The 24,503-nt window shown below is 42.6% G+C and overlaps 2 protein-coding genes across 2 annotated transcripts; one reads left to right on the top strand and one right to left on the bottom strand.

Annotated features, from left to right (window-relative positions):
• Positions 1–313: 313 nt before the first annotated feature.
• Positions 314–1,493, bottom strand: LOC306825957 (uncharacterized protein). Its single transcript, XM_079346954.1, has 5 exons — positions 1,436–1,493; positions 1,266–1,325; positions 1,134–1,192; positions 468–1,051; positions 314–389 (listed from the first exon to the last, which is right to left on the bottom strand). Exons 2-4 carry the CDS (start codon positions 1,268–1,270, stop codon positions 477–479), a joined length of 639 nt encoding a protein of 212 aa, XP_079203080.1. The 5' UTR covers positions 1,271–1,325; positions 1,436–1,493; the 3' UTR covers positions 314–389; positions 468–476.
• A 3,481-nt stretch (positions 1,494–4,974) lies between these two features.
• Positions 4,975–21,613, top strand: tango6 (transport and golgi organization 6 homolog). The gene is made up of 18 exons (XM_079346215.1): positions 4,975–5,188; positions 5,814–6,472; positions 6,792–6,914; positions 7,073–7,232; positions 7,577–7,683; positions 8,093–8,255; positions 8,390–8,457; positions 8,555–8,667; positions 8,992–9,171; positions 9,290–9,416; positions 10,058–10,255; positions 11,065–11,208; positions 11,427–11,963; positions 13,205–13,262; positions 13,364–13,522; positions 16,178–16,329; positions 17,523–17,636; positions 21,225–21,613. Exons 1-18 carry the CDS (start codon positions 5,137–5,139, stop codon positions 21,399–21,401), a joined length of 3,291 nt encoding a protein of 1,096 aa, XP_079202341.1. The 5' UTR covers positions 4,975–5,136; the 3' UTR covers positions 21,402–21,613.
• The last annotated feature ends 2,890 nt before the right edge of the window (positions 21,614–24,503 follow it).

Raw genomic sequence — 24,503 nt, 5'->3', positions numbered from 1 at the left:
GTCCCATGTAGCAACTCTAAAATGCCAAGTTGCATCGTTTTAAATAAGCCGACATTTCCCTACATGAAGGTCCATTTCTATTGGTCTGATTAGCAAATTTTGTAAAAGCACTGGTTTTGCATTTGATCTCTTAAAGTTTTTTTTTTTGTATGAACTCAATACGGGTCAAAATTAACCCATAGAGATGGAACTAGTTTAATAGTCTTAAGAACATTTACCATTTTGAAAAGGTATGCGGTCAAAAATGCTCAGAGGGCCACTCCAAAAGAATCTTTTTAAAGATAAGGAAGCCTAACAAGGTACCCAAAAACTGAAGTTTATGCAATCCATTTTATTAGAGTCAGACCATGATCACAAAGGAACAATGATGCAGCTCAGCCATTCGAGACCTGCAGAGAAAAACAAAAGTACAATAGTCAGCAGATGCGTATACATTTGAGCATGATGTTGAGCAAGTTGCAGCTTACCCAAGAGGTTTAGTAGCCTCCTTTAGTTGGCTCTTTAGCAGGACTCTTTTGCACTTGAACAGTTTTCACAGGATTGTAAAACGACACGGGTGAGTGAGCGGGCTCTGCTGGGCTGTAGCGGGTTTGAACAAACACGGCTCTTCCTCTCTGGTAACGTGAACGAGAACTGAAGGAGGAGACTGGCTCCAGATCAGACACGTCACTGAACACTGGCAGAAGTGCTTCAACACTTGCACCGGCGTCTGTAGAAGATCCAGAGTTCCCAGCCTCATCTTGAGGATCAGACACAGACCCGTACGAGCTCGCTCCTCCATAAGCACCAGGATATTGAACGCCATAGTTGCCACCTAGAGCACTGTTTCCATACCCTTGAGAAGGTGCATAAGGAACATTGTTGGAGACAGCAGCCCCATAGCGACCATAGCCAGCAGCGTTACCCTGGGCCATGTTGGCATTTTGGTTGTGTAAATTTGGTAGAGAGGAGCTGCTGCTGCCTTGGTCAGAACTCTCCCTTCTTCCTAATCCCCAAAAAAACCCAGGAGCTTGTGGACTGTAGCTTGGTCCGCCACTGTTCAACCCAGGGCCTAAGGACAAAGAACACATTCTTTGATATACTTAAGCCTTGACAATACAAAAATTTGATGCAAGCGAGACAATACAACTCACCCTTTGCCACAGGGCCACAGGTGATGCTTCCAATCAGCAGAAATGAAATCCACAAAACCCTGTGGAGGGAACTTGGTTATTAAAACACAATTGAAAATTGAATTTCTTGTTTTGAAAAGACCACTTCCCCACCTCATTCTGCTGCTACCGATAACCAGTTTGTGATCAATTGAAGTTGATAGTGCAGCGATCCTGAGGAGAACAGACAAACAGAAAAGTTCTGATCAGCATTAAAGTCACACCCATGAAGACATTTAAACAGTGTGGGTCAAACAAACATCATTTGCCAGCTATAACCAAACCTTTAACTTTCCCCAGCTGCAGCCTCTCTGTGGTGTGTAGAGAAGCTCAGTGCTGCTTTTAAACCATTCTTAATGCAGAGGAAACTGATTGCAGATTAGATACACCTGTTGGTTCAACGCTCCTCGTTAAGAAGGGCCGCAGAAACAGTCTGCACAGTAAACACTCAAATCTTAGCAAGTCTAGCCATGATGATTTATAAAACTTCTTATAAACCACTGTTTCACCTGACAAGTACAGTTTAACAACTTATTCCAAGATATATACATTACTCTACCACTATCAAGCCAGCCAACCAACCAACTGCTAAATTGTAGGTGGATAATTAAAATGTAGTTTTACACCTCATAGGACAGTTTACGAGGATACAGTTGTATCCTCTGATCAGTTTGATACTCCAAATATAAACAAACCTTTCATAACACGTAATTAAACATGGTCGATTTTCCATAAGCTAAATAGAATGAACTCTGTAAGGATTGCAATGAGCTGTGGGACAAATACATAAATACATGTATTTATTCAAGCCTCTCGCTCAATGCTAACATCCTTAGCCATCATATGGGACTTATGTTCTTTTACTTATTTCTTTTTTTTGTTTAACTTCTCACAGTACGTTCAAAGTCATCTAGAGTTTCACAGTGCATGATTTAATCTGTTAAAAACAGATATCCCAACTCATACTTGGGCTGGAGGATATGAGATACGTCAGACATTACTCTTTGCTTTTGCCTGAATACTGACTGCTCATTGGCTCGGAGAAACTGGGCCCTTATTCACAAAACATCCTAAGTACTAAAAGTTCATCCTAGTGACAATATTCTAAGAAAATTCTCAGAATCAGGACATTTTCTAAGAATTTCTTCTCAAATTTCAGACTAGATCCTTGTAAAGATGAAAGTTATTCACAAAGTGTCTTAGCCCTTAAAAGAGCTCCTAAGGTGTCAAACTGTTCGGGGTAATGAGGAGGATTTCTAACAGGCTTAAGATTCAGGCTTTAAGGTGAAAAGAAAATAGAGAAATGTTCTTTAAACACTATATGAAGAGTATTTTTAACTCATATTTGGGCAGAACAGACACAAATGATTTGTGCAGACGTTTTAATCCATCAATGACTTTTTTCAGTGTAAAATGAGACACGCATGTTGTGTAGTCAGATCCACAGGTGCATCCAATCACTAACTAAGGCTCTTACCTGCTGATGTAATGATCAGCAGGTAAAGGGGTAGCTGCACAAGTGGGCATGTTATGTTTGGTACATCTTGTCGGCTGGGGATTAAAAAGTCAATTATAGAATCTTGTTAGACATTGTGTAATATAAACGCTATGAAATTAGCATCTTTGTGATCATTTGTAAGATGTTTTTCTTTATAAGCTTATAGTCTACAAGATGTTTTAAAATCACATTTCCACTTGTGCTGCAGCTTCTTCAGCAGGTGAAGAGCCTTAATTAGTGATTGGATGCACCTGTGGAGCTGACCACACGTACAGAAACAGACATGTGTGAACTAAAAAATGTTATAGACCGACTGAAATGTCTGTTCACTATGAGTCCAAAATATTCTTCATATAGTGTTTAAAGAATATTTATCCATTTTCTCCTCAGCTTGAGAAAGTCTTTAGCCCAGGGGTGTCAAACTCCAGTCCTGGAGGGCCGGCTTCCTCAGAATTGTTAGATGTCTTCCTGCTTGGACGCAGCTGAATCCAATGAGTGACTCATTATCAGGCTTCTGCAGAGCTTGATGACAACACATCGGTTTAAAGCAGGTGTGTTAGAGCAGGGAGACGTCTAAAAGTCTGAGGAAGCCGGCCCTCCAGGACTGGAGTTTGACACCAGTCCTCCGTACTAATCCTAACTGTTCTACACTTATAGGAGCTCTCTTAAGGGCGAAGACACTTTGTGAATAACTTTCATCATTATAAGGAGCTATAGTCTTAACTTTGAGGATGTTCTGATTCTCAGGATTTTCTGCATCTCTGTCAATGTGACACCATCAAAAAAGAACAAATAACATCATAGATCCAGCAAGCTGGAAGTTAACTTTGGTCAGTGAAAGGAAACAGCAAGAATAAAAACACATGAGGTAAAACAAGCCTGTGGACAGACTGCTCCACAAGATTGTTTGCATCAGAAATAGACACTCCTCTGTCATCCATTTTGCTGTTGTATTTCCTGGGTGTAACCTGTTACAATAGACCACAATGGGGATCAGACCACGCCAATACGGATAGGTTTTGGATCTGGTCACTTGGAATTTGTAATATGGACAGTCAGTCAGTCAGTTAGATTGGATTCTGATCTGATTTGGGTGGCAGTCTGAACAAAGCCAAGGAGCATTTGAAAGCAGCACTAAGTTCATGGTGAGGCCACACAAGGGCTCCATATTATGAAAATATGTAAGGGCAAGTAGGCTACAGTTCCCTTGAACTTTCTTCAGTAACCTGTGTGGAAATGAGGAAAGTAAATTGCAGTTTGTTTTTAGTGAGCACCAGCTTGAGCTACTGAGGTTTTATTATTTTATTTGATTTTGCTTGTGTGTCGGCTTATCTGAGGCACTACCTGTGGCCCTGTTGGAAAAGGTAAGGCAATATTGAAAAATGAAAGGAGAAATTCTTCAGCGGTCTAACAATGAAGTAAATTTCCCTACAATTAATTCTGGCTTGCATGTTTCTCCTCAGGCTCTTAAACCGTGCTGTTTCAAACATGCCACCGCCACTGAGAGTTCTGACCTTGACAGCAACGCCTTTCTTCCAAGTCTGTACAAGCCAAGCCCCAACATGGCTGAGGGTAACACTGGGGTGATGTCTACACTAGCCCCAAGGTTGTTGAATACGCGGTTTCTTATACTGCGGTCAAGCCAGCCATACGGTAATCATACTGAAACTGCTCTGAAGAGCTGGTAGTGATTGGGGGGCAGACTGCAGTCTCACACTCAGACCCATGAAACATAGCCTATGATACTTTTTACAGTAATTAAACCCAGTAAGGAAAAAGGTGTCCTTCCAGATACCTACCTATTTGCTTGTATAATATGAAGTACTGAAATCCTTGACAGAGGCCAAAATAATTTACCCCAATTTTGATGTCTAATAAAAACACTTATTTCCCACAAGTAGTCCATCATTCATATAGCGCTGAACTTTGTAGGCTACTTCCTAGATCCATTGCATGAATAATATGAAGTACTTTTACTGTGTATCTCGAGTAATCCTTTGTCAAAATCCTTCACAGAGAATTAGGCTGTTTTATCACCTTTTGTGTGTAATAAAAACCTTATTTTCCACAAGGAGTTCATCATTCATAAACTGCTGAATTTAGTTGGCCTACTTCCTAGACTAATTGCATGAATGATATGAAATATTATATAAAAAACGTATTTTCCATAACTAGTCCATGATTCATATAGCCTACCGCTGAACTGTGTACTTCCTTTACTACTTGCATGCTTAATATTTCTTAAAAAGTTCTTATTTAATGTCAAAATTGTGGACTGGTCTTTCTAATGACATTTCCGACATTTCGGCGCTCCCCTGAACGTAGCTGCAGCCAATCCCGTGAGAGGCTGCACAGTGACGTCTAAATTCCGCGCCTAATGTTTCAAAAAAAAAAAACAGGGCATGCTTTTAGTATTATGGTAGATTATACAAATAGTAGTTTTGTAAATCATGTCCAGGTGGCTATGAAATTCTATACGATGGCGCGATGACGTCAGCTCTTCTCTCTGCGTTAAATATCCTCATCAAACCTTTGGGAGGTAAGTGGAGAGTTTGTCAGACAGAAGATAAATTCGCTATTATTACTAAATTAAAGAGGTAATTGTACTCCTTACAGGAGCATGCTCTCACTAGCTGTGTGAAGTATTTGACGGAGGTGCTGTATATTTACTGTCCTTTAATAACAAAAGCTGGATGCAGAGCTGGCCCGAACCATTTTGGTGCCCAAGGCATACACTTCCATACACACAAGAAAAGTGGCATTCAGCTTTAAACTCAATATTATTTATTTGTGTCAAAGTAAGAAATACCTAGGAACAAAACGGTAATAATTCTTATAGATATATACAAAATAAAATAAATTAAAATCTCGAGAACAAACAATAAAAAATACTGTACTACTTGCTATATTGTTTAATAAATCACTATTTGTCATGTTTTGTTTATTTGAACTAAATATTTCTTAACTGAAATTATAATAATATATATTATGAGTGTATAACATTTTGAAATCACTTCTTACATGCCTTCATTTGGCTTGACTGTAGTGTATCGCTGCTGTGACCTGATGACTTTGACAATGTGAAACAACTTTCTGTCAGCAAATCTACAAAAAGGATGCAAACAAGAAAGAGCCTTATCTAACCTCTGTGGCATTGTCTGTAGATGGGTCTGTGCACAGCGCTCAGTCCTCGCCCCAGGAGGCTCTTTTGGTGGTGCTGCGAGCCAACAGAGCCCTCCTCCTGGAGCAGCTTGACAGTGACTCCAGCCTCACGAAGGTGAGGAAGCTGAGGGAGGAGGTGATGGCGGACGCGGACTGGTTCTCCAGCGACACGGAAGACACTGTTTGGGCCTTTGTCCAGGAATGTCTCCTCCTGTTCCTCGCCTTGGCACAACACCTCTCCGTTGAACTGGAACTCTTCGAGAAGATGCCTCCTCCCTCCGCAGTAAAGCAACGCACTGCAGAGATGGCTCCTCCTCTCCCTCCTGACGTCCTTAGTGTCGCTCAGCAGAAGACGCTCGGAGCTGCTCTTCAGTTTGTGGTGTCTCTGGGGCTTTGCCCTTACCTGGCTCCTGGAGTTGGGGTGCCTTTGGGCTGCAGGTCAGCGTTTGGGGCCACGGTGGAAAAACTGGTCTGCGTTGGGACAGTCGTAGTCAGAAGACGCCGGCTTCTTACCACCACAAAGGTCCTGTTGAAGCTGGCAGAGCTGTCCGCTCTCGCTACACTGGTGTTCACACGACATCTGGGGGATGTGATGGCAGCACTGTGCCATCTCGGCTTCCAACCACAGAGGGCAGAGGAAGGCGGCACAGAGGAAGATAAGGTAGTGATGTTAAAACGAGAGAGCTAATGTGGGCTGGATATGCGTTTGTATAAACCTGGTGCCTGCATTTAGTATGTGTAGCGCTATTACCAAACAGTTGGTACAGCTTATAAGGGCTTCTGTCAGTACAGGCCTCAAACAACCATTTAAAGTGACATCACAGACCAATGTAATGATGTCTTCATTGCTGTTGTCTTATTAGCTAATCTATTGCCATTCACTACACACTGTTTTACAGTAGTTTACAGTAAACATGTTTTCATGGCATGCTTTCTTCAATACACATTCTTGTTTTTCTGTCTTATTGTAAATTCTTCAGCTCCAGGATCTCAGTGCTGAGGAAGCTCTAATGTGTAAGGCGGCACTCAAAAGCCTTCTCGGGAAAGTTTACCAGCCAATCGTGATCAAGGAGCTGCTGATCCTCCAGGGTGGACCCACTCAGGTCTGCATGTCCATGTCTGTAGAGGATCATACTAGACGTAGAGTTTTATGTGCTTCACATAAACTTTGCTTGTCAGTACAATATAAACGCAGGTGTTCGACAGCTGCCTGTCATGTCTTTATTTTTTTTAATTTTATTTTTTTTGATGAATGCTTCAGTCTGCTGCTGTGGGGGTCTCCGGGGGTTCCAGCAGCAGGACGGCTCGAGGATCAGCTCCGGCCTGGCTGAGGCGTCTGTGTGGTCAGCTGCTATCTGAACGCCTGATGCAGCCTAATGGAGTCCAGGCTGTAGTCAGAGCCATCCTGGGAGGAGGAACAGGTGAGCAGGAATAAAGGAGGGCTAGGAGGATGAAAGGTGCCATACCTGATTGTCATCACTTCACATTGATAATTGTCTTTGTATCTCTCTCAAGTGAAATGTTGCAGAGCCTAAAGAAATCTCACAACAGTGTCTCTTACATTCCTACACAAAGAGCTCTTCATTACTTCATCTATGATGCAGATTTGATGCAATATTCTTGAATGTTTTTTTTAATTATATTTGTTAAATTATTTAAAAACTACTTTGAAACAAACATTCTGATTTAGTATTGTGGAAGCTGTGTTTCTGTTTCTGTTTTTTTTTTTTTCTGTCTGAACTGGAAACACACTGTTGTCCTGTAGGGGGCGAGTCAGACTGGAAGAAATGTGAGTGTGTGGCTCGGATCCTGAGAACCTGCCCTCAACAGTCTGTGTCGGCAGACAGCTACTACAGACAAGTCTGTCCTCAGGTCAGCACAACAAACACACGCACACACACACACACACACACACACACACACACACACTCTTTTATTCTCAGATGAGAATAATAGAGTCATTACTTCCAGCCCTCTCGGTGCAACTAAAATGATCTGCAACATTTTTCCTTTAAACAATTGTTTCTGTTTTATTAAAATATGCAATGAGTGGTCAATGCACTGATTTCAAATATGCTAACATTCAATCCCCAAATTATTTGGTTCTGAATTTGCTGGTCTATGTCTAACTGCTTATGTTGTTGCCCAAAGCAATTTATTGTGAGAATGTTTTCATGTGTCCAAATCTTAACGCGTAATCCCATTAGTTTGTTATTCTTATAACAAAATCGGAGATATAAATTCATTTAAGTCTCGCATATTGTGTTTGTATTTGTATTAGATCCTGGAGCTCCTGCACTTCAAAGACAAGCTGACGGCCCTACAGTTCCAGCGTGTGGCCACTAGAGCGTTGCTCTCGATGGCGCAGGAGAAGCCCAGCTTTGCTCAGGAGTACCTGCTGAGTCCTCTGCTCGCTCCTCTCCACCGCTGCACCACGGCTTCTGGTCGGTCACATCGCAGTCAGTTCTCCACATGTGTCTGATCATTATATAGAAGCATCATGTTGTCACAACAGCATCAACACATTGAAGAATTAAACGTGTCTTAAAATCATTGTGTGTGTGTGTGTGTTTTCCAGATGAGGGGTGTTCTCAGACAGCTGTGGAGGAGTGGGAGCTGACTCGTTGTGTTGATGATGTTTATAAGGTGAGGGAATTAAAAACGGTATAACGATGTACTTTGTTGTTGAAAAGAGGTCTGACACCTTTAAAGTGCTGCTTCCCTTTCCTCTTGTCGCTCACAGATCTGGGTAATAGGAAACAGTCCATCAGCGTCTCTCCTCAAAGCTCTAGAAGACGTTCTTCCTGTGATCTTCACACTGTTCTGTTTCACGAAGCAGAATGTCTCCCACCTACGGTAAGATTTCTAATTTATTTTTATATATTTTTATCAGCAACATAATCCGAAACAGATGTAATGCACTTCTAGGGCGTGAGAAGTGATGATTGCAAGGGATTATTTTTGTGTAGAAATTGTTGTTCTTCTTGTATCTTCCTTCGTCCATGTATGAGAGATTCCAAAACAATCTGATCTTAAATATTTATTACTATGTTATGTTAAGATACAATACAGAGTGGGGGAAAAAAAGACAAACAAAAGGAAAGATAAATAAAATAAATAAAATTGATTTAAGGTAAGACTCTGAGATTGAGCCGCATGTTTTTGCTCCGTGCTCTGCAGCGCCCCCTGTCAGGAGATTCTGCTGTGGTACCTGAGTCACTCTGAGCCGTCTGTGGCCCTGCCTGCTCTGAAGCAGCTCTCCGGCCTGCAGGGAGGGAAGAAAAACCAAGTCGCAGCAGACTTCAGATTTAACCCTGGCAGCGATGGAGGAGTCCGACTCTGCTCCAGAGAGAGCTGCAGGTGACTGATCGTCTCCCTACACACCTCTGTGGACGCAGTTTGAATAGCGCTTTTGTGTCATTCAGATCGGAGGCATTTGATAAACTTGTTATTTTTCTCTTGACTGTCGGCCTTGTAGTGACGAGGATGATGCTCTGTATGAGAAGCTGTCCGGAGAGCAGTGGAGACTGGAGTGTCTGATGCAGCTGCTGGCTGAAGTCAGAGACTCTGACCTGCCAGGAGACTTCTTCCTGGACTTACTGCAGGTACAGCAAGGAGTGAATATGAGCTGCAAAATGTATACGCCAAAGGATTTAATTTATTGAAAGAAGTGCAATAAAAGTTGTCAATCCCTCCATTTTCTTCCACTTATCTGGAGTCGGGTCGTAGTGGCTAGTTTTCCCCGATGTCCCAGGCCAGAAGGGATATGTGTTTTTCTCCCACCTGGTTGGACGTGACCTGAAGATCTCCAAAGGGATGTGACCAGTAGGCATCCTAATCAGATGCCTGAGCCACCTCAACTGGCTTCTTTCGATGGGAAGCAGCAGTGGCTTTAGGCGAGTCCTTTGAGGATGTCCGAGCTCTTCACCCCATCTCTAAGTCTGAACCCAGCCAGCCTCATTTCAGCTGTTTGTAGCTGCACTATAGTGTTTCAGTCACTGCCAACAGCTCGTAACCATTGGTGAGAGTTGGAACGTAGATCGACTGGTCATCATGATGGTACGGCAGAGTCACAGTGCTTGCAATACTAATGCTGCTGCACAAAACCGTCCGTCAATCTTGCGAATCATCTTGCTGACAAGAACCCGAGATACTTGAACTCCTTCACAATAAAAGATGTCTTTGTTTATTTGTTTTCACAGTGGAGTGTTTCTGTCTTTCCCTCCTTTCCCTGCTCTGCCGACAGGAGTTGACCGGTTGGGCGGCCGCAGAAGACGATCACAAAGATGAAGAGTTGGACGTGTCGGCCATGACACTCTTAGAGGTGGAACAGCAGCTGCTTGGTCGAGCTGAGAGGCGAGGACAGAGACTGGCTTTGCTTCAGGTGTTGGCTGTGATGGTGGAGTGTGTGGAGCACACTGTGCTGCTGAGAAAAAACACCCAGGTGAGCAAAAGATGATGGGTTGACAGAATCCACAAGTGACCATGTCTCTGCAGGAAGCAATTTAAACGGGCACGCTCCGGTGGGAAGCTATTGCCCAAAAAAGATGACGTCACAGCCATGACTGGAGAAATCACTTGGAGCAGTTAAAAAAACGTTTGCGCAAAGATGAAGAAATCCAGTTCAGGTGACGTCCATTGAGTTGTAAGCAGCGTAGCACCTAAAAACAAGATGCTTAAACGAGTCTTAATGACATTTGTGTGACAGATGTCACTGGGTCATTTGAAAACTTCCTTGACCTCCCTGAAACATCTCTCATGTGTTAACTCATCCTCCTAGGATTGCATCTTTCCTTTCTGGCATATTTTAAAACCCGTCTTTGTTCCGTTGGGATTTTTTTTTTTTTTAATGGAATCAGGCCACAGTGAGTCATGCTGCCACACAAAAATAGCCTATTTGCCAGCTCCTCTGGTTGGTGTCATGAAGGGCGTGCGGGGGAAGCTGTCTGTCTGACTGGCTGGCGGCTGCTGTGCGGCCGACAAACATTCCTTCACAGATTAAGAATCGACTCTGATAAAATAGCCTGACCTGACCGGATAATGTCCTATTTTTAGATGTATTATTTTTATAACAGCTGAATGTTCTCTGAGTACAACCTTTAAAAGGTTCTGCTACTTATTTCTTATTACATTTAACTCTTGTGTGTAGCACTTAAGTCCTTACATCGCATCCACCCTGAAGTTTAAATGAAACGCATTTAACTCTCTTTCATGGTATTCGTTTTGTCTGTAACGCTGTTTTTCCTTCTCCAGGTTGTCCACTTCCTGGTGTCTCTGCTCCAGAGGGCCTGTGTGGGTCTGAATCACACCACTGATCCAGCTCTGGAGAATCCAGTAGAGAGCGAGACGCTGAGCATGGGGATCGGCCTCGTGGCCACTCTGCTGTCAGGACCTCAGGTAGAGTTAACGAAACACATCCATGTTGTGCATGGTAACACAGACGATCTGAGTCACTCTTAAAACAAACAGGAGCTTTACAGTGAACGTCCTACAGATCTGACTTTAGAAGAATTTAAAACCTGTGTATCTTTAAGGTTTCTGTAAATGTAACATAGAACTTGTTGAGCACACCCTGCTGTCACCCGTTCATCCTCTCCCATGTTTAAATATTCCAGCTCAGCGTAGAGGACTTTTCCTCCATGTCCAGACTGCTGCCACCGCTAGAGACGCTTTCTCAGAAGCACTCGGACATTTTTATCCGGGAGCTGGCGTCCAACCTCCGAGCTGTAATTGCCACACACGGAGCTTACCGGCCTGAAAACCTCCCTGCTGCGGCTCAATCCCCGAGAAACCCTGACGCGATAGCAGAGAACAAGAGTGTGCCTTGCAGGAAGAAGCCGAAGACGAGAGCTGAAGCAAGCAAAGCACAGACCAGTCCAAACTCATCTCCCGCAGATGTTGATTCAAAGAGCGTCACGTCAGTCACACCGTCTGCTTCTTCAGGAGGGTCTACAGCAGGAGGAAGTCGACAAAGTGTAGAGAGGACGACTTCCACAAGTGAACCTCGGCCCCCTATAAAGTCTTTCTCTGACTGCCTGCTGGAGGCATGTGACCCGGATGTGCCCACCAGAGCGTTCGCCCTGAGGGTCTTGACACAGATGGTGCAAAACAAAAATCCAGATGCCGTCCAGGGCAAGGAGAACGTCCTGATGGTGGGTTTTTTTTCATCATTTTGTTTTAGTCTTAACATAAAGTCCGATGCTGATACAGTTCCCACATGTTGATAATGTCTAATACAGAGTTCCTCTCCATGAAGGGGCGGAGCACAAACACATCTACATTAACAGGAAGAAAAATATTGATTGCTGACAGTTTGCTTGCCAGAGCAACGTTACACTCTCCACTCGCACTGTGCTGTCATTGATGTTATCAATCCAACAACAGTTTACATGAAACTTGTAGATTTTCTGGGGAGCTCCTTCGTTATTACTGATCAGTGAACTGAGTGGATTCCTCGCCAATGACCCGATAGACGGTTTCAGAGGGACAATGTTGACATTGATAATCATTCTGATATTGGAACTTCAGCTGCTGAAATGTCTACACAATTTGTGTTATTCATGTTTGGGACTTAAGTTAAAAAATGACCTTACTGTGTCATATCAGTCTGTATGTCCTCCTTCTAAGTGTCTATATTAGTTTGGGGGGGGGGGGGGGGGCAGCGGGCAGCGGGCAGCTCTCTCCAATGTTAATTTGGACTTCACTACTAATTTGAGTTTGAGTTACACATTGCTCCTTTAAGCTTACCTTACAAGTTTGTATCTGCTGATGTGTACATGTACCAGACAGCACGATTAGAGGTCATGTATGATGTGCTTTTACCTCCTGGACCGTTCTAGGTTTGAATGTATAATAGATGAGGCGGTTGAACCTCCTCCCCAGGGTAACCAGGGTGGAGCCACCCTCGGGACTTGTTAAGGTGGTATGGGTGAGAGAAGGAAAGCAACTCATTTAGAATTCTCTGTAATCAGCACCCCCGCTGTGTGCACGTTACACCAGCACCCCACTTCTATGGGAGAACCCCCTCTTATTGATTTTTCTTCTTTTTTTTCCCTTTAAATCGGGGGGAATTCAGGTCACCTTTCAGATGTTTATGCTCACATCTCCTCAGTACTTCCTTGTATGTTCTCTAAGCAGACCCCCCCCCCCCCCCCCCCCCCCCCCAAAAAAAAACCAAACCCATCTTCAAGTCTTCTTCAAATATCTGGGTGTCATGTTGAGATTATTCCCTTTGATATCTGTTACATCTTTTTGATGTATTCACTTCTGTGCCAGTATTGATCTGCCTTTGTTGTATCGCTGATGTTTTTCACACAGACTCTTCTCAGTTAGAGACGCTGTGTTGATTCCCTCTCGCTAAGTTGTGATAAATCTGATGGTTCGTCTTCTTCAGCTCTTCTTAGAAAACGTGGAGCACGAAGACTCCTTTGTCTACCTGTCAGCCATTCAAGGTAAAAAGTCACATAACTCCTTGTTTTGATTGATCATTTATGAACATCTTGAATCCGTGGATCATGCTAAAGAGACACTCAGGAGTATGAACTGTGTTCAGGTCTGGCTGCCCTGGCGGATTCGTACCCTGAGAGGATCCTGGAAAGGCTCCTAAAGGACTTCCAGCATGGCCCCTCCCTCCCAACATCCAATAAGGAGCGCTCCCTGGAGACCCGCCTCAAAGTGGGAGAAGTCCTGATGAGGGCGAGCAGGGCGATGGGTGAGCATCAGCATGAACGTTTGTTCACAGTCGTGTTTGGTTGATTATTTTAAAGACATTAACCGAACTTGTTACGACTTCCAGACCACTTTTGTGTTCAACAGAAAAAAATCAACTTTAGTGCAGAGGGATTAAACTCTGTGCAAGCTCTCCTTGCTGTCGCACTTCCACCCCGCTTTCTCTTGACTGTTATCTGAACACTTTGGTTTTCTTTTGGAGCATCAGAAACTTTCCTCGGTTCTTGTGTTTTTATTCTTGCCTGAGTAAAATCTCAGAAAACACTCGAAATCAGTCTAGGTCTCAAGACCACTTGTTGAAGGTCTCGGTCCTGTCTCGGAAAGCAAAAGCAATGTTCCCCTGCCTAGTCTCAGTGTCAGCCTTGGAGGACTCCAGTTTTAAATCAAGACCACCACTGATCAACTGTTTTCATGTCATAACGGGGATTAGAATAAAAACACCTCTTTCTATAAAATCCAGTAATTTTCGATTCATTCATAATTACATTTTGATTCCCTGGTTATGTCGGCAACCTTCCCGGTTTGACAGTCTGAGTGAGTGACACGCCTGCTGCACATCAGTCTCAGTCTCACCCCTGACATGTCTCAGTCTAGTCTCTGTTTTGGAGCACTCTGGTCTCGGTTAGGGTGGTCTTGACTAAAACACTGAACCCATGTACCTCCTTGAAGTTAATAATTACTCTGTGTGTTGTTGTTCTAGTCTCTTTTAAAGCTTTGTCCAGTGTCACATTTTAGTCGTTAATGAGATTTCTAAACATTTAATAACTGTGGCCTGGCATGAAGGATCAACAAATAGCATCATCTCTGGACCTGATCTGACATCTGATTCCTGCACTTTTCCCGGTTGTTCATCTCGAAGAGAACAGGACTTTGACTTTGTTTGGGTGGTAAACATTTTCGGACAGATGAGATGTTTGTTCATTCATGCGTCTGTATGTGTTTACAACATGTTCATTAGTAACTGATGGACAGTTCTGACTGCACAGAAAGCCACTGTGCAGATGTGTCGTCCATGCTGATCTCTGTTCAGTAGGGCCCCTTGTGTATCACAATCTCTCCCTGACAGAAAACCCTGTTTTGTTTTTGCCCTCCGCTCCGCTTTTATCTGCCAGATTGCCATCGTACCACTTTCCTGGGACAATCGGGGGGTTTATAACCGAGCTCAGAGATTGGATAGACCTTCAGTTTGCTGCACAGACACCCAGAGAGCCTCTGTGTTTGTCTTAAACACCCTCAGGGGCCAACGTTTGACTCTTGCCAGGCAGTCATTTGTAAAGAAAAAGGTTTTCTTAATTGACTGGTCTGGTTGAGTAAATGTTGAATAAATGAATGTTTGGCTCTGCTTATGTTTTCTCTCTGTTGCTGGCATTCTTGCACTTGCAGGAAAGTTCTTGAAGAAATCGTGGAGCTTGCATTGCAGAAACACAAATATACATAAAGAATAGAGTTTGATTGAAGTCATTTCCTTGTGAGTACAAAACTTGGGACACGTAAATAGTTATTGACAAAAACAGTCAGCCTCTTGCTATCGGTTACTTGATGTCAGTTCGTCTCGATAGCTTGCTAAAGAGAGAAACTCTGCAACAAAACTGCTACCAACACACAAGTCGTGTTTCTCTATTTATACAGTCGAGGGTGGAAATGCAGGTCAGCAAGTTTGAGGAGTATCTGTAGAAATGTTGTATCACCCTTTTGCCAGGTGCGTTTGTGATGTAGTGATACGTGCAGGTGTGATGCCCTGAAAGGAGCGTGTGTTTGGCTGGTCAGATGGGGGTCTAAAGGGGGGAGGGGGGAGTCTGAGGAGGGTTTGTTGGCTCCCTGAAAGGGTAATCAAGGACAAGCAAATAGATCAGGTAGTTGAATGTGTGGGTGTGAGTATCTGCTTTCTGGATCAGGATAATATAGCTAACACACACACACACACACACACACACACACACACACACACACACACAGACACACACACACACACAGAGCTCTAACAGGTCTTACTACTGCTCTCCAGTCGGCTGCTTCTCTCCTCTCCATGAAGGCTCTGGCTCGCCTCACTGCTGCCTGGCAGGAGCAGCTTTAGTCAGCAGTCAGCTTTGTTCTTTGAATGTTTGAAAGCTCTGAAGCCGTGTCTCTCACACACCTTATAACAGAGTATGACAAACTATAAACAGCAGTATTACACTGTTTATTGTGTGTATTCGTAGACCGTCTGCTACAGTCCTCTCTCTCTTTCTCACCTGTTCTGTTTTTTTGGCTTTGACTAGTTTGACATGTTTTATGCTGACTGAAGCTCTGAGTGTCTTTTTTAAATGTTTATGTCCAGACGGCTTCAGAACTTGTTTCGGTAGAGATTTTGGCGCAAGCATCTCCTCCAGCTGAACCGCCCTGACTCCCAGCACTGTCACTCTGTGGAGCAAACAGAGTGATGTTAACTTGTTGGTAAACACCTGTGGGGTGTCACATCCAGGTTGGACTCCTCACAAACTGTGCGAGCAGGGCCTCCTGTGTTACAGTGGTGGTCTAGTCGTGTGCTTTGAATTCCTGCAAAAAAAAAAAAAAAAAAAAGGTCCTTTTTTTTTTTTTAAACTTGATGATAGCTGAGTGCTTTAAGTAAGCTCTTCTTCCCCGTCTCTCTTTCTTCCAGGGGAGCTGGCGCCTCATCTCGGCCGTCCTCTGCTGGGCGTCTTCCTCCAAGGGACCAGGGATCCAGACCAAAGCGTGCGGGCGAGCAGTCTGTCCAACCTTGGGGAGCTCTGTCAGAGACTGGACTATTCCCTGGGAACGCTGGCTCAGGAGGTAAAGTTCTCATCATCTGAAACGTCATAGTTCTTAAAGGCATGTTAGTCACAAACTCATCAGAGTGTTGTTGGACATCCTTCACTTTTTATTAAAAGCAATATATCCAAGCCCTGTTAGGTTGTATCAGTATAATATAGTGATGCTCAAGAGGAGGATTTATTTACAGTCATTTATAAACAGGCAGTAAGTCAGATTTGGCAGCATTAAGCCTCGAGTTGTAAATACTTGATAAGAAACATTTTTTTAAATCTTCTGTCCCAATAAAGCCTGAGGTGTCATCAAGCTTTACTCCTAAGACAACAAATGATTTGTAACAGTTCTGCGAGCGTATCATAAGAAAGGTGTGTGTGTGTGTGTGTGTGTGTGTGTGTGTGTGTGTGTGTGTGTGTGTGTGTGTGTGTGTGTGTGTGTGTGTGTGTGTGTGTGTGTGTGTGTGTGTGTGTGTGTGTGTGTGTGTGTGTGTGTGTGTGTGTGTGTGTGTGTGTGTGTGTGTGTGTGTGTGTGTGTGTGTGTGTGTGTGTGTGTGTGTGTTTGTGTGTAGGTGTGTGTGTGTTTGTGTGTAGGTGTGTGTTTGTGTGTAGGTGTGTGTGTTTGTGTGTGTGTGTGTGTGTTTGTGTGTAGGTGTGTGTGTTTGTGTGTGTGTGTGTGTGTGTGTGTGTGTGTGTGTGTGTGTGTAGGTGTGTGTGTGATTCCTTGCTTATATGTGCTACACAAATACATGCTCGCACACTCCGAGCACCGTCTGAGTTTGCAGAAAATGTGCCCACATTTACACGTGTGTGTACCTTGCTGCTGCAGTGGTCAGAGGTGTGTGTGTGTGTACGCGTGTGTGTACGCGTGTGTGTTCACTCGAGTGTTCTAGAATGAATAAGGCACGCTGTCAGCTGGATTAACAGGGCTGCTTATTCATGAACTTGTGTACGTCTCCACACTGGCCACACGTCTTTGAATGTGTGTTTGTGTGTGTGTGTAAGTCGAGAGTATTGAAGGCACTTGTTGATTTAGATATGTGATCAATACATCAGTCGATTCCCGTTCAGATTTCTTACTGACCTCAGCAGTGAAGGCAGCGAGTGTCCAATACAACACAGCTCCACTGCCGCCTTTTTTTTTCTTTTTTTCTTTATTTCTTTTCTTTTACTGTTGAAGTCATTTTTATTTAACTTAAAATGTATTATCTGTGTGTGTAGCTGAGCTCCTGTCTGACTGCTCTGATAAAGACGGAGAAGGAGGCAGAGGTGAGGAGAGCTGCCGTCCATGTTATCACCCTGCTGCTCCGAGGCCTCAGCGACAAAACTACCCAGGTACACACACACACACACACACACACACACACACACACACACACACACACACACACACACACACACAGTGAGCAAACACCTTTTACAACCAACAATAGGAATGATTTAAAGAATAGAAATACTTGAACTGGACCTCCAGGTCAGACGTGAAGGTGTCAGTGAGTGATTGCTTCAGTGTTAAAGGCCGGTCAAAAGAAAAAAAATGTCCAAGTTATCCAAAAGTGTTTGTCTCAGCTTTACAATGAACAGACTTCAAAGTCTGTGTGACGACAGGAAGTGATCAGGGTTTGAGGAAGTTTCAGAGCTGGTAATATTCCACCATCGGGCTTTTAAGAAACCCGGGATGGAAGTCACATCACTTAAAGATGAATGATCATTTCACATTGATCTTAAAATGTAGTTGATTGATTTTAAAATAGTCTTATTTTTTCCTTTGATATTTGACATTGATCTTCCGAGTTTTCATTTCTGTATTTGTTTAAGTGCTTTTCAGGAGCTTCAACGTTGAAGTCAAACTGTTTGAAGACAATTTTCCCCTTTTGGAGGCTTTTTTGCTCTGCACTGTGGTCTATAAAAATGATTAAGTCTGTTAACCATTTATTATTAAAACATGCCATTAATCATTGTATTAAAAATAGTTATGTGAAAACAGCAAAAGAGTATAGTAAGAAATAAAAATGTTTGAAGGCATTAGGTGGATATAAATTTGGACTGTTCAGCTGAGCAGTCTGGGAGATTTTCTGAGCACCATTCATAGGCACAGTGGGCTTGTTCTTTACAACCACTGTGACTACAGGAAGACATTATGATGGCTTACCTACAGTGTGCCTAAGGGGACAAAATAGAATGATATAAAAAAAAAAGTTTGGTACCTTTAATAATTCACAATTAAAGTAATAATGAGGACAGCCCTAAAATAAGAAGGGTTCCCATCTTTGTTGAAGTTACACTTTTTTTATTGACCAAACCACCTGCATCCATTTTCTGTTAAAAAACGAAAACTGAAACTCTGCTACATGGAAAATGACACCTTTGTTTTTTTGTTGTTGTTGTTAATCTATAAAGCATTCAATGCACACACACACACACACACACACACACACACCCGCAAAGGGGTGTGTTTATTTATTTTTTTATTTAACGGTTACACGTGCAATGAACATTGCTTCATGTGACAAATACAAAGTAGATGCCTTGTATACATGTTTGTTGCTAATATGCAGCCCCTGTCCCTGTCGAGGTCAAATGATGGCTAGCTTCACTTGTGTACTTCTTTGCCATTAAGAGGTCAGCGAGGTCACTGTGGGGCCAGCGACCCTGCCACCATGGTTCAAGAATGTCTCCTCTGTCAGAGGAAACAAATCAAAACAAGCGGATCCTACTTAACAGATTTTGAATGCGTCAAACGGAGGAATGCTGGAGGCAGAGGGACTCCGTTTGCTCCTGGTCCTCTCCAGGTTTCAAACAGGGTGAATAATGGAGCTGAGGGTGTTTTTGAGAGTGAGAGGCTGTTGTTACAGACGCTGACAGGTCCTGTAATCTAGCCCCCAGTTTCCCTGTGCTCATCAGGAGGGGGTTATAGAGTAAATGTTAGCTTGTTACACTCACTCCAAACAACATGTTTTAAAGTGCCAGCTCTTTCTCACTTTGTCAAGTTCTCTAGTCTCTGGCAAATCTTTCCTGATGTGTTGTTTTTTTGATATTTAGCAAACAGGATCCAAACGAATGACATCACAGCTCGCTGGTTTCCTTAAAAGGAAGCAGAGAGGCAGCACGATGACTGGATTGACTGTGTAGCTTTGGAGTGTTAAACAGTACATAAACACGACCCCTTTTCTTTTTATAGCACTATGAGGTTCATTGAGCTCCCATCAGAGGGAATGAGAAAGTCGTACCTTTTATAATAATTTAATAATTTTATTTATAGAGCACTTTTAGTCAAAGTGCTATCCACAGCTTAAAAACACAACAAACAGACACAACGCATCATTATAAACATCAGCCATAAACAACAGTGAAAAGGCTGGTCTTCAGCTTCGCTTTGAATACATCAATGGAACAAGAAATGTATGACCATCCAGTTTGTGAAGAATCCTGTCAACGGTTTCTTTTTATCCTTGAGTTGTGTTCTCATGAAACACAGTTATGATCCGTGATACAGTATGTGTAATTATCAAACTACAGAAATGCAAACTGTATCAACCTCACATGCTGCAATAAAACCATCATAAGAGGAGCAGAGAACTTAAAGCACCAATCGTGTCAGACTCGACAAAATACAAATCACCATTACGATTAAATACTAGTCTATCAGCTCGTCCTGCCGCTCGCCTGTGTGTGAGCTGCTGGCTGGAGACTGAGGTGGCTGCTGGGCCGCTGCCACGATTACAGTGAGCTGTCCAGCTGCTGGTCTCAGACCAGGTCCTGTCATTATGGAGCAGCAGCAGCTGTACAGGCCTAATGATACACACAGGGCCATGAGAACGGCTGAGAGGGACAGACCCTGACAGGCCAGAGTTCAACCGTTAGGTCAAAGCAGAGGGGAGAAGGTCTGCTGGTGTGGTGTGGATAACTGGACACAAACAAGAAAGCAGGGGTCATCGAATGTACTGAATCATAAAACTGTTTCAATGAAGCTGCTCGAGTTTGGCCGTAGTATTTATAAGAAGCTCTTTAGCTAAAGGTTCTTAAGATTCTTAGAAGAATAACTGTCTGTTTACACTGCACCCTGACAAACTTACTGAGTTAGTAATAAAAGTCAGTAACTCAAACTAGTCAGGTTTCATGCTGCATTCAGGGACAGTAGTTTTTCACATGACAGCAGGACAAAGAGTTTGTTACCATGACGAGGAGTTGTTCTTCATCAGCTTACTGTGGCTCCTCCCTCCTATTCTTTTACTCACCTGAAAATCCAAAAGTGCTCCTCTCAGGGTGAGCTCGCACTGGCAATCGTGCCCACGCATTGCTTTAACCCTGAAGTCCACAGCCAGAGTTTTACGTCTGTGTCTGACTAAACATGAGTCAAAATAAGCCACAAAGTAGCCGTCATGTTCTCCGCGTTGTTCCTCAGATGCGCCGACGCACGCTCGACTGTGCGTCCCTTTCTTTTCTCGAGTCCAGCTGTTAGTAAACTGAGCATGCTTCATAATAACATAAAGCCTGCGTGTGCAGAATGATGACAAAAAGGCAAATATCCCCATTTACTAACCTGAACACAGAGAAGTCTTTAGTATGTAAACATGTACAGTAGATATTTATGTTATGGGAAGTGCAGATAATAAATCGTATCAAAAATAGGGTTTGATTTATTAAAAGCATAAAGAGATAGTTTATATTCTCTGAGGTGAGGTTTATCAGGTGATAATTAAGAGTAAATGATCAAATTGAAAGTGATTACTTTTTAGAGGGAGATTTGTGCCAAACTGAATTTATTTATTGGATGAATAAAACCCAGGGTTTAGTTAACCAGTTTTTCTTTTTCTTACCCTGGCAACTTCTATGTTTGTTATTCCAAATAACTTTCCAAAATGGTGTATGAGTGTTGTTCCCACAGTGTGACCTCCGTCTCTTTTCTTACGACTCCTCCAGGTTCTTAGAGATGTTCTGTTGGACCTGTATCGAGCTCTGAAGTGGGTGGTCCGCTCTGACCAGGACGATGTGTCTGTGCTCCACGCCCAGCTGGCTCTGGAGGAGCTCGATGACGTGATGAGGAGATATATCTTTCCTGAGCAGAAGCTGGAGAAGAAGATTGTTGTGCTTCCATAAAAGCTCAGTTTTGTTTTTTAGCTGGGTCTTAGTAATTTGGACTTTTTTGAGGACTTTATATGGGATGTTCTTTACTTATGAACAGTAGCAGTTCTGAAAATAAAGTCAAATTCTGAAGTACGAGGTTGAACTTTCAGTATCACAAATTACAAGAAATATGTCAAAGGCATAAGATCAAATGAGACCCTCAAATAAAGTTCAGTTTTTTTAAATACGGTTTCCACTTTTTTTTTTTTTTTTTTTATGCATCTTTACTACATCCTGCTGGTGAGCAGAAGATAATGTCTTCTTTAGCACATACTTATTCGAACTTGAAGTGGAGTCAAGTCATAAGCTGGACCTGTATGTGTAAACAAGAATAAATGGGGTCCAGCACAGTTTGAACAGAGTCGGGCTCAGTGCTGACAGAGAGCAATGAGACATTCCTGCTTTTGTTTCATCCATTGAGCAGAAAGCTAACGCTGTATGAGGCATGACCTTCTCTCTGTCCCTCAAACAGCAAACATAAGGAGCTTCAGCTTTGTTTGCAATCTGTGGATATTTCCCCCTGTGGAGGAGGTATTGAGGCAGGCCGAGCAGAAACATGGACTCTTTCATCATGCTGGCAGATTTAGGCCTCTCCACAGTCACACAACCATGGCTCTTACACCTGGGATTACTCTGCAGGTGATTTATTCTCTGAGGCAGAATTTGAGTGACAAAGTGAATATCCACTTCGGGTGGTGGTAAATATTGTTGATAACATAAATTAGGTAACGTGCTGCAGATAGGCTCATTTCAAAATTGAATGTATAAAAAAAAAAATACTGTATAGATTGAGTATCATCATCTGCTGTAACTTTCTTACATCAAACAAAAACTGATATAGACCTGTGGATTGATTATGAAACAATCAGGTGCAGTTTTTGGTACCTGATGTCAGTTTCCTTATTCCGCCCAAAGAAGTGTTACTTTGACTACTGCTTTCTTCAAGTAACTTTTTTTTTTCTCTCCAAAAAATACAAATGAACTATTTCTGATCCCTATATCATTTAATAAATCCAAAACATGCATGCCACATTAAAGTTGAGTTGTATCCTCTCCCTCTGTTTATTTATTCCCTCACTAACTCTTTGTACAGAAGACTAATAAGGAACAGAAAAAAAATGTCATCATCCCTCGAGAATATAATTCTTGAGCTCAAACTGCACCTAACACCACTCCACCTGCAGGATGTTCATTACAGACAAGGTTAACAGGGTGTTTGTACCTCTGGGAAAGACAAAGGTTGATTTAATATTAGCTGAGATTGTCTTTTAATAGGACGTCACACAGTTCTCTAAACCATGCAGGGTTTTTTTTAACCATCTTGTTTTCTGCAATTATCCATCAAGAGTTTTGAAACTATGAAATGTTAAATTGGATCATAAATTTGAATACACTCAGCATTTTGATCAAGGTCACTCCTGTTCCGAAACAGCTTGGTGTCCTATTAATATTCTAACATACAACACACGTTGCATCACCAATGAGCTGAACAGTAAAGACAGAGAAAAAGATTTCTAGTAATTTAACAGAGCTCAGAGTTTACTGTTGAGAGAAACAGGATAATGAGATGTGTTGCTTGAGGTATGATGCCTCAGGTTTCCACATCTCTACAGCAGCATTCTCTAAACAAATAACTTTATGATATATATATTCATATATTCCCATATGAGAGTCTAGGGCTCAGGCTCAAAGAGTATAAATAGTAGACGAGCCGCAGTGACGGTGTTAGAGTTATTTCGCTGTCCTCTAACTCAAATCTTCTGAATCATGATGCAAATAAACACGACAAACGGGTCATTCCTGAGAAATGATTTTCTCATTACTACAGTAAGCTGTCCTCTCTGCAGAGGTAAGCCAGCAGCATCAGACTCCCATTGTAAGTAGCACAATGTATGACAAAGCACTCAACAGACTAACAAGATAGGTATGATGGCTGCACACACCAATACTGTCTTCAGTGGTACCACAGGAACACCCTGCAGCCCATCAAGGAATCCTCACATCCACACAACAGCCTGTTCTTACTGCTGCCCTCGAGTCGAAGAGAAGCTTCTTCAATGAGGCCATCAATTAAAAAAAACATCAAACAGTGCATACATGTTTAAAAGAAAATTCAATACATCCCCAGTTGTAATGATTGCCTCTGTATATTTAAAGTGACAATGAACATCTTGCATTTGTTAGCACAATAAAGCCAGTGGCATGCCATATTGTGTGTCTGTTACTTGCATTTAAAAATGTAGAATTTATATATAGACTGTATCTTCTGCCTTGGCTTCATTTTTCAACATGGGTAGTTGCTACTTTGGCAAATGAGAAATCAAGTTGAGCTTGCATAGCGCTTTTCTGTTCTTCTGACTACTCAAAGCTCTTTCACACACAGGTCACACCCATTCACACACTGATGGCAGAGGCTGCTATGCAAGTCCACTGGAAATAAATAATCCCATTCTTACGCCACCGACGAAGCAGCAAGAGCAATTTGGGTTCTGGCTGGGGATTAAATCCCGACCTTCCAGTTAGGAGATGACCGACTTTACCAACTGAGCCACTTTGGATTTGCTCACCCTTGGAGTCGGTCTCAACTGGCCAATCGAGGACGTCATATCAGCTCCTTTTCTTCAAAGTCTCCTTTAAGGCTTTGGTGTGTTTCCCTCTATCTCTATAGCTACCTGTCTGCCTGTAGGATCACAGCGTCTTGTCCTCTCAGAGCCCTGGCTTTGTAAAAAAGTGAGCCACAATACGGGAAAAACCCACATAAAACAAGTGATAATGTTTGAGCACGTCCCTTATGGGCATCAGACTTTATGAATTTCCTCATATTTTATGTTATTGGATTTTAAGGAAGCTTCTCTGTGTCTGTTATCTGGAGCGCATAGAGGAATGGTTAAAAAGGTGAAATGCTGGCTTAAACAAACCAAGCTGTACTCACTTTTAAATTGTATCTTAAATCTCTCATTTAAAATGGTTTATATAATTTTATATAGTCCTGTTGTTGTATGTATTTGAATTTATCCTCATCTAGTGTTATGTGATCAAATGTTGTATATTTTTACTGTACTCTGTTTGTTTCAC

The sequence above is a fragment of the Symphodus melops genome (assembly GCF_947650265.1).
Source record: "Symphodus melops genome assembly, chromosome: 6".
Taxonomy (NCBI): domain Eukaryota; kingdom Metazoa; phylum Chordata; class Actinopteri; order Labriformes; family Labridae; genus Symphodus; species Symphodus melops.
Note: the sequence above shows the minus strand (reverse complement) of the source record. Positions and strands in the feature narration are given on the sequence as shown.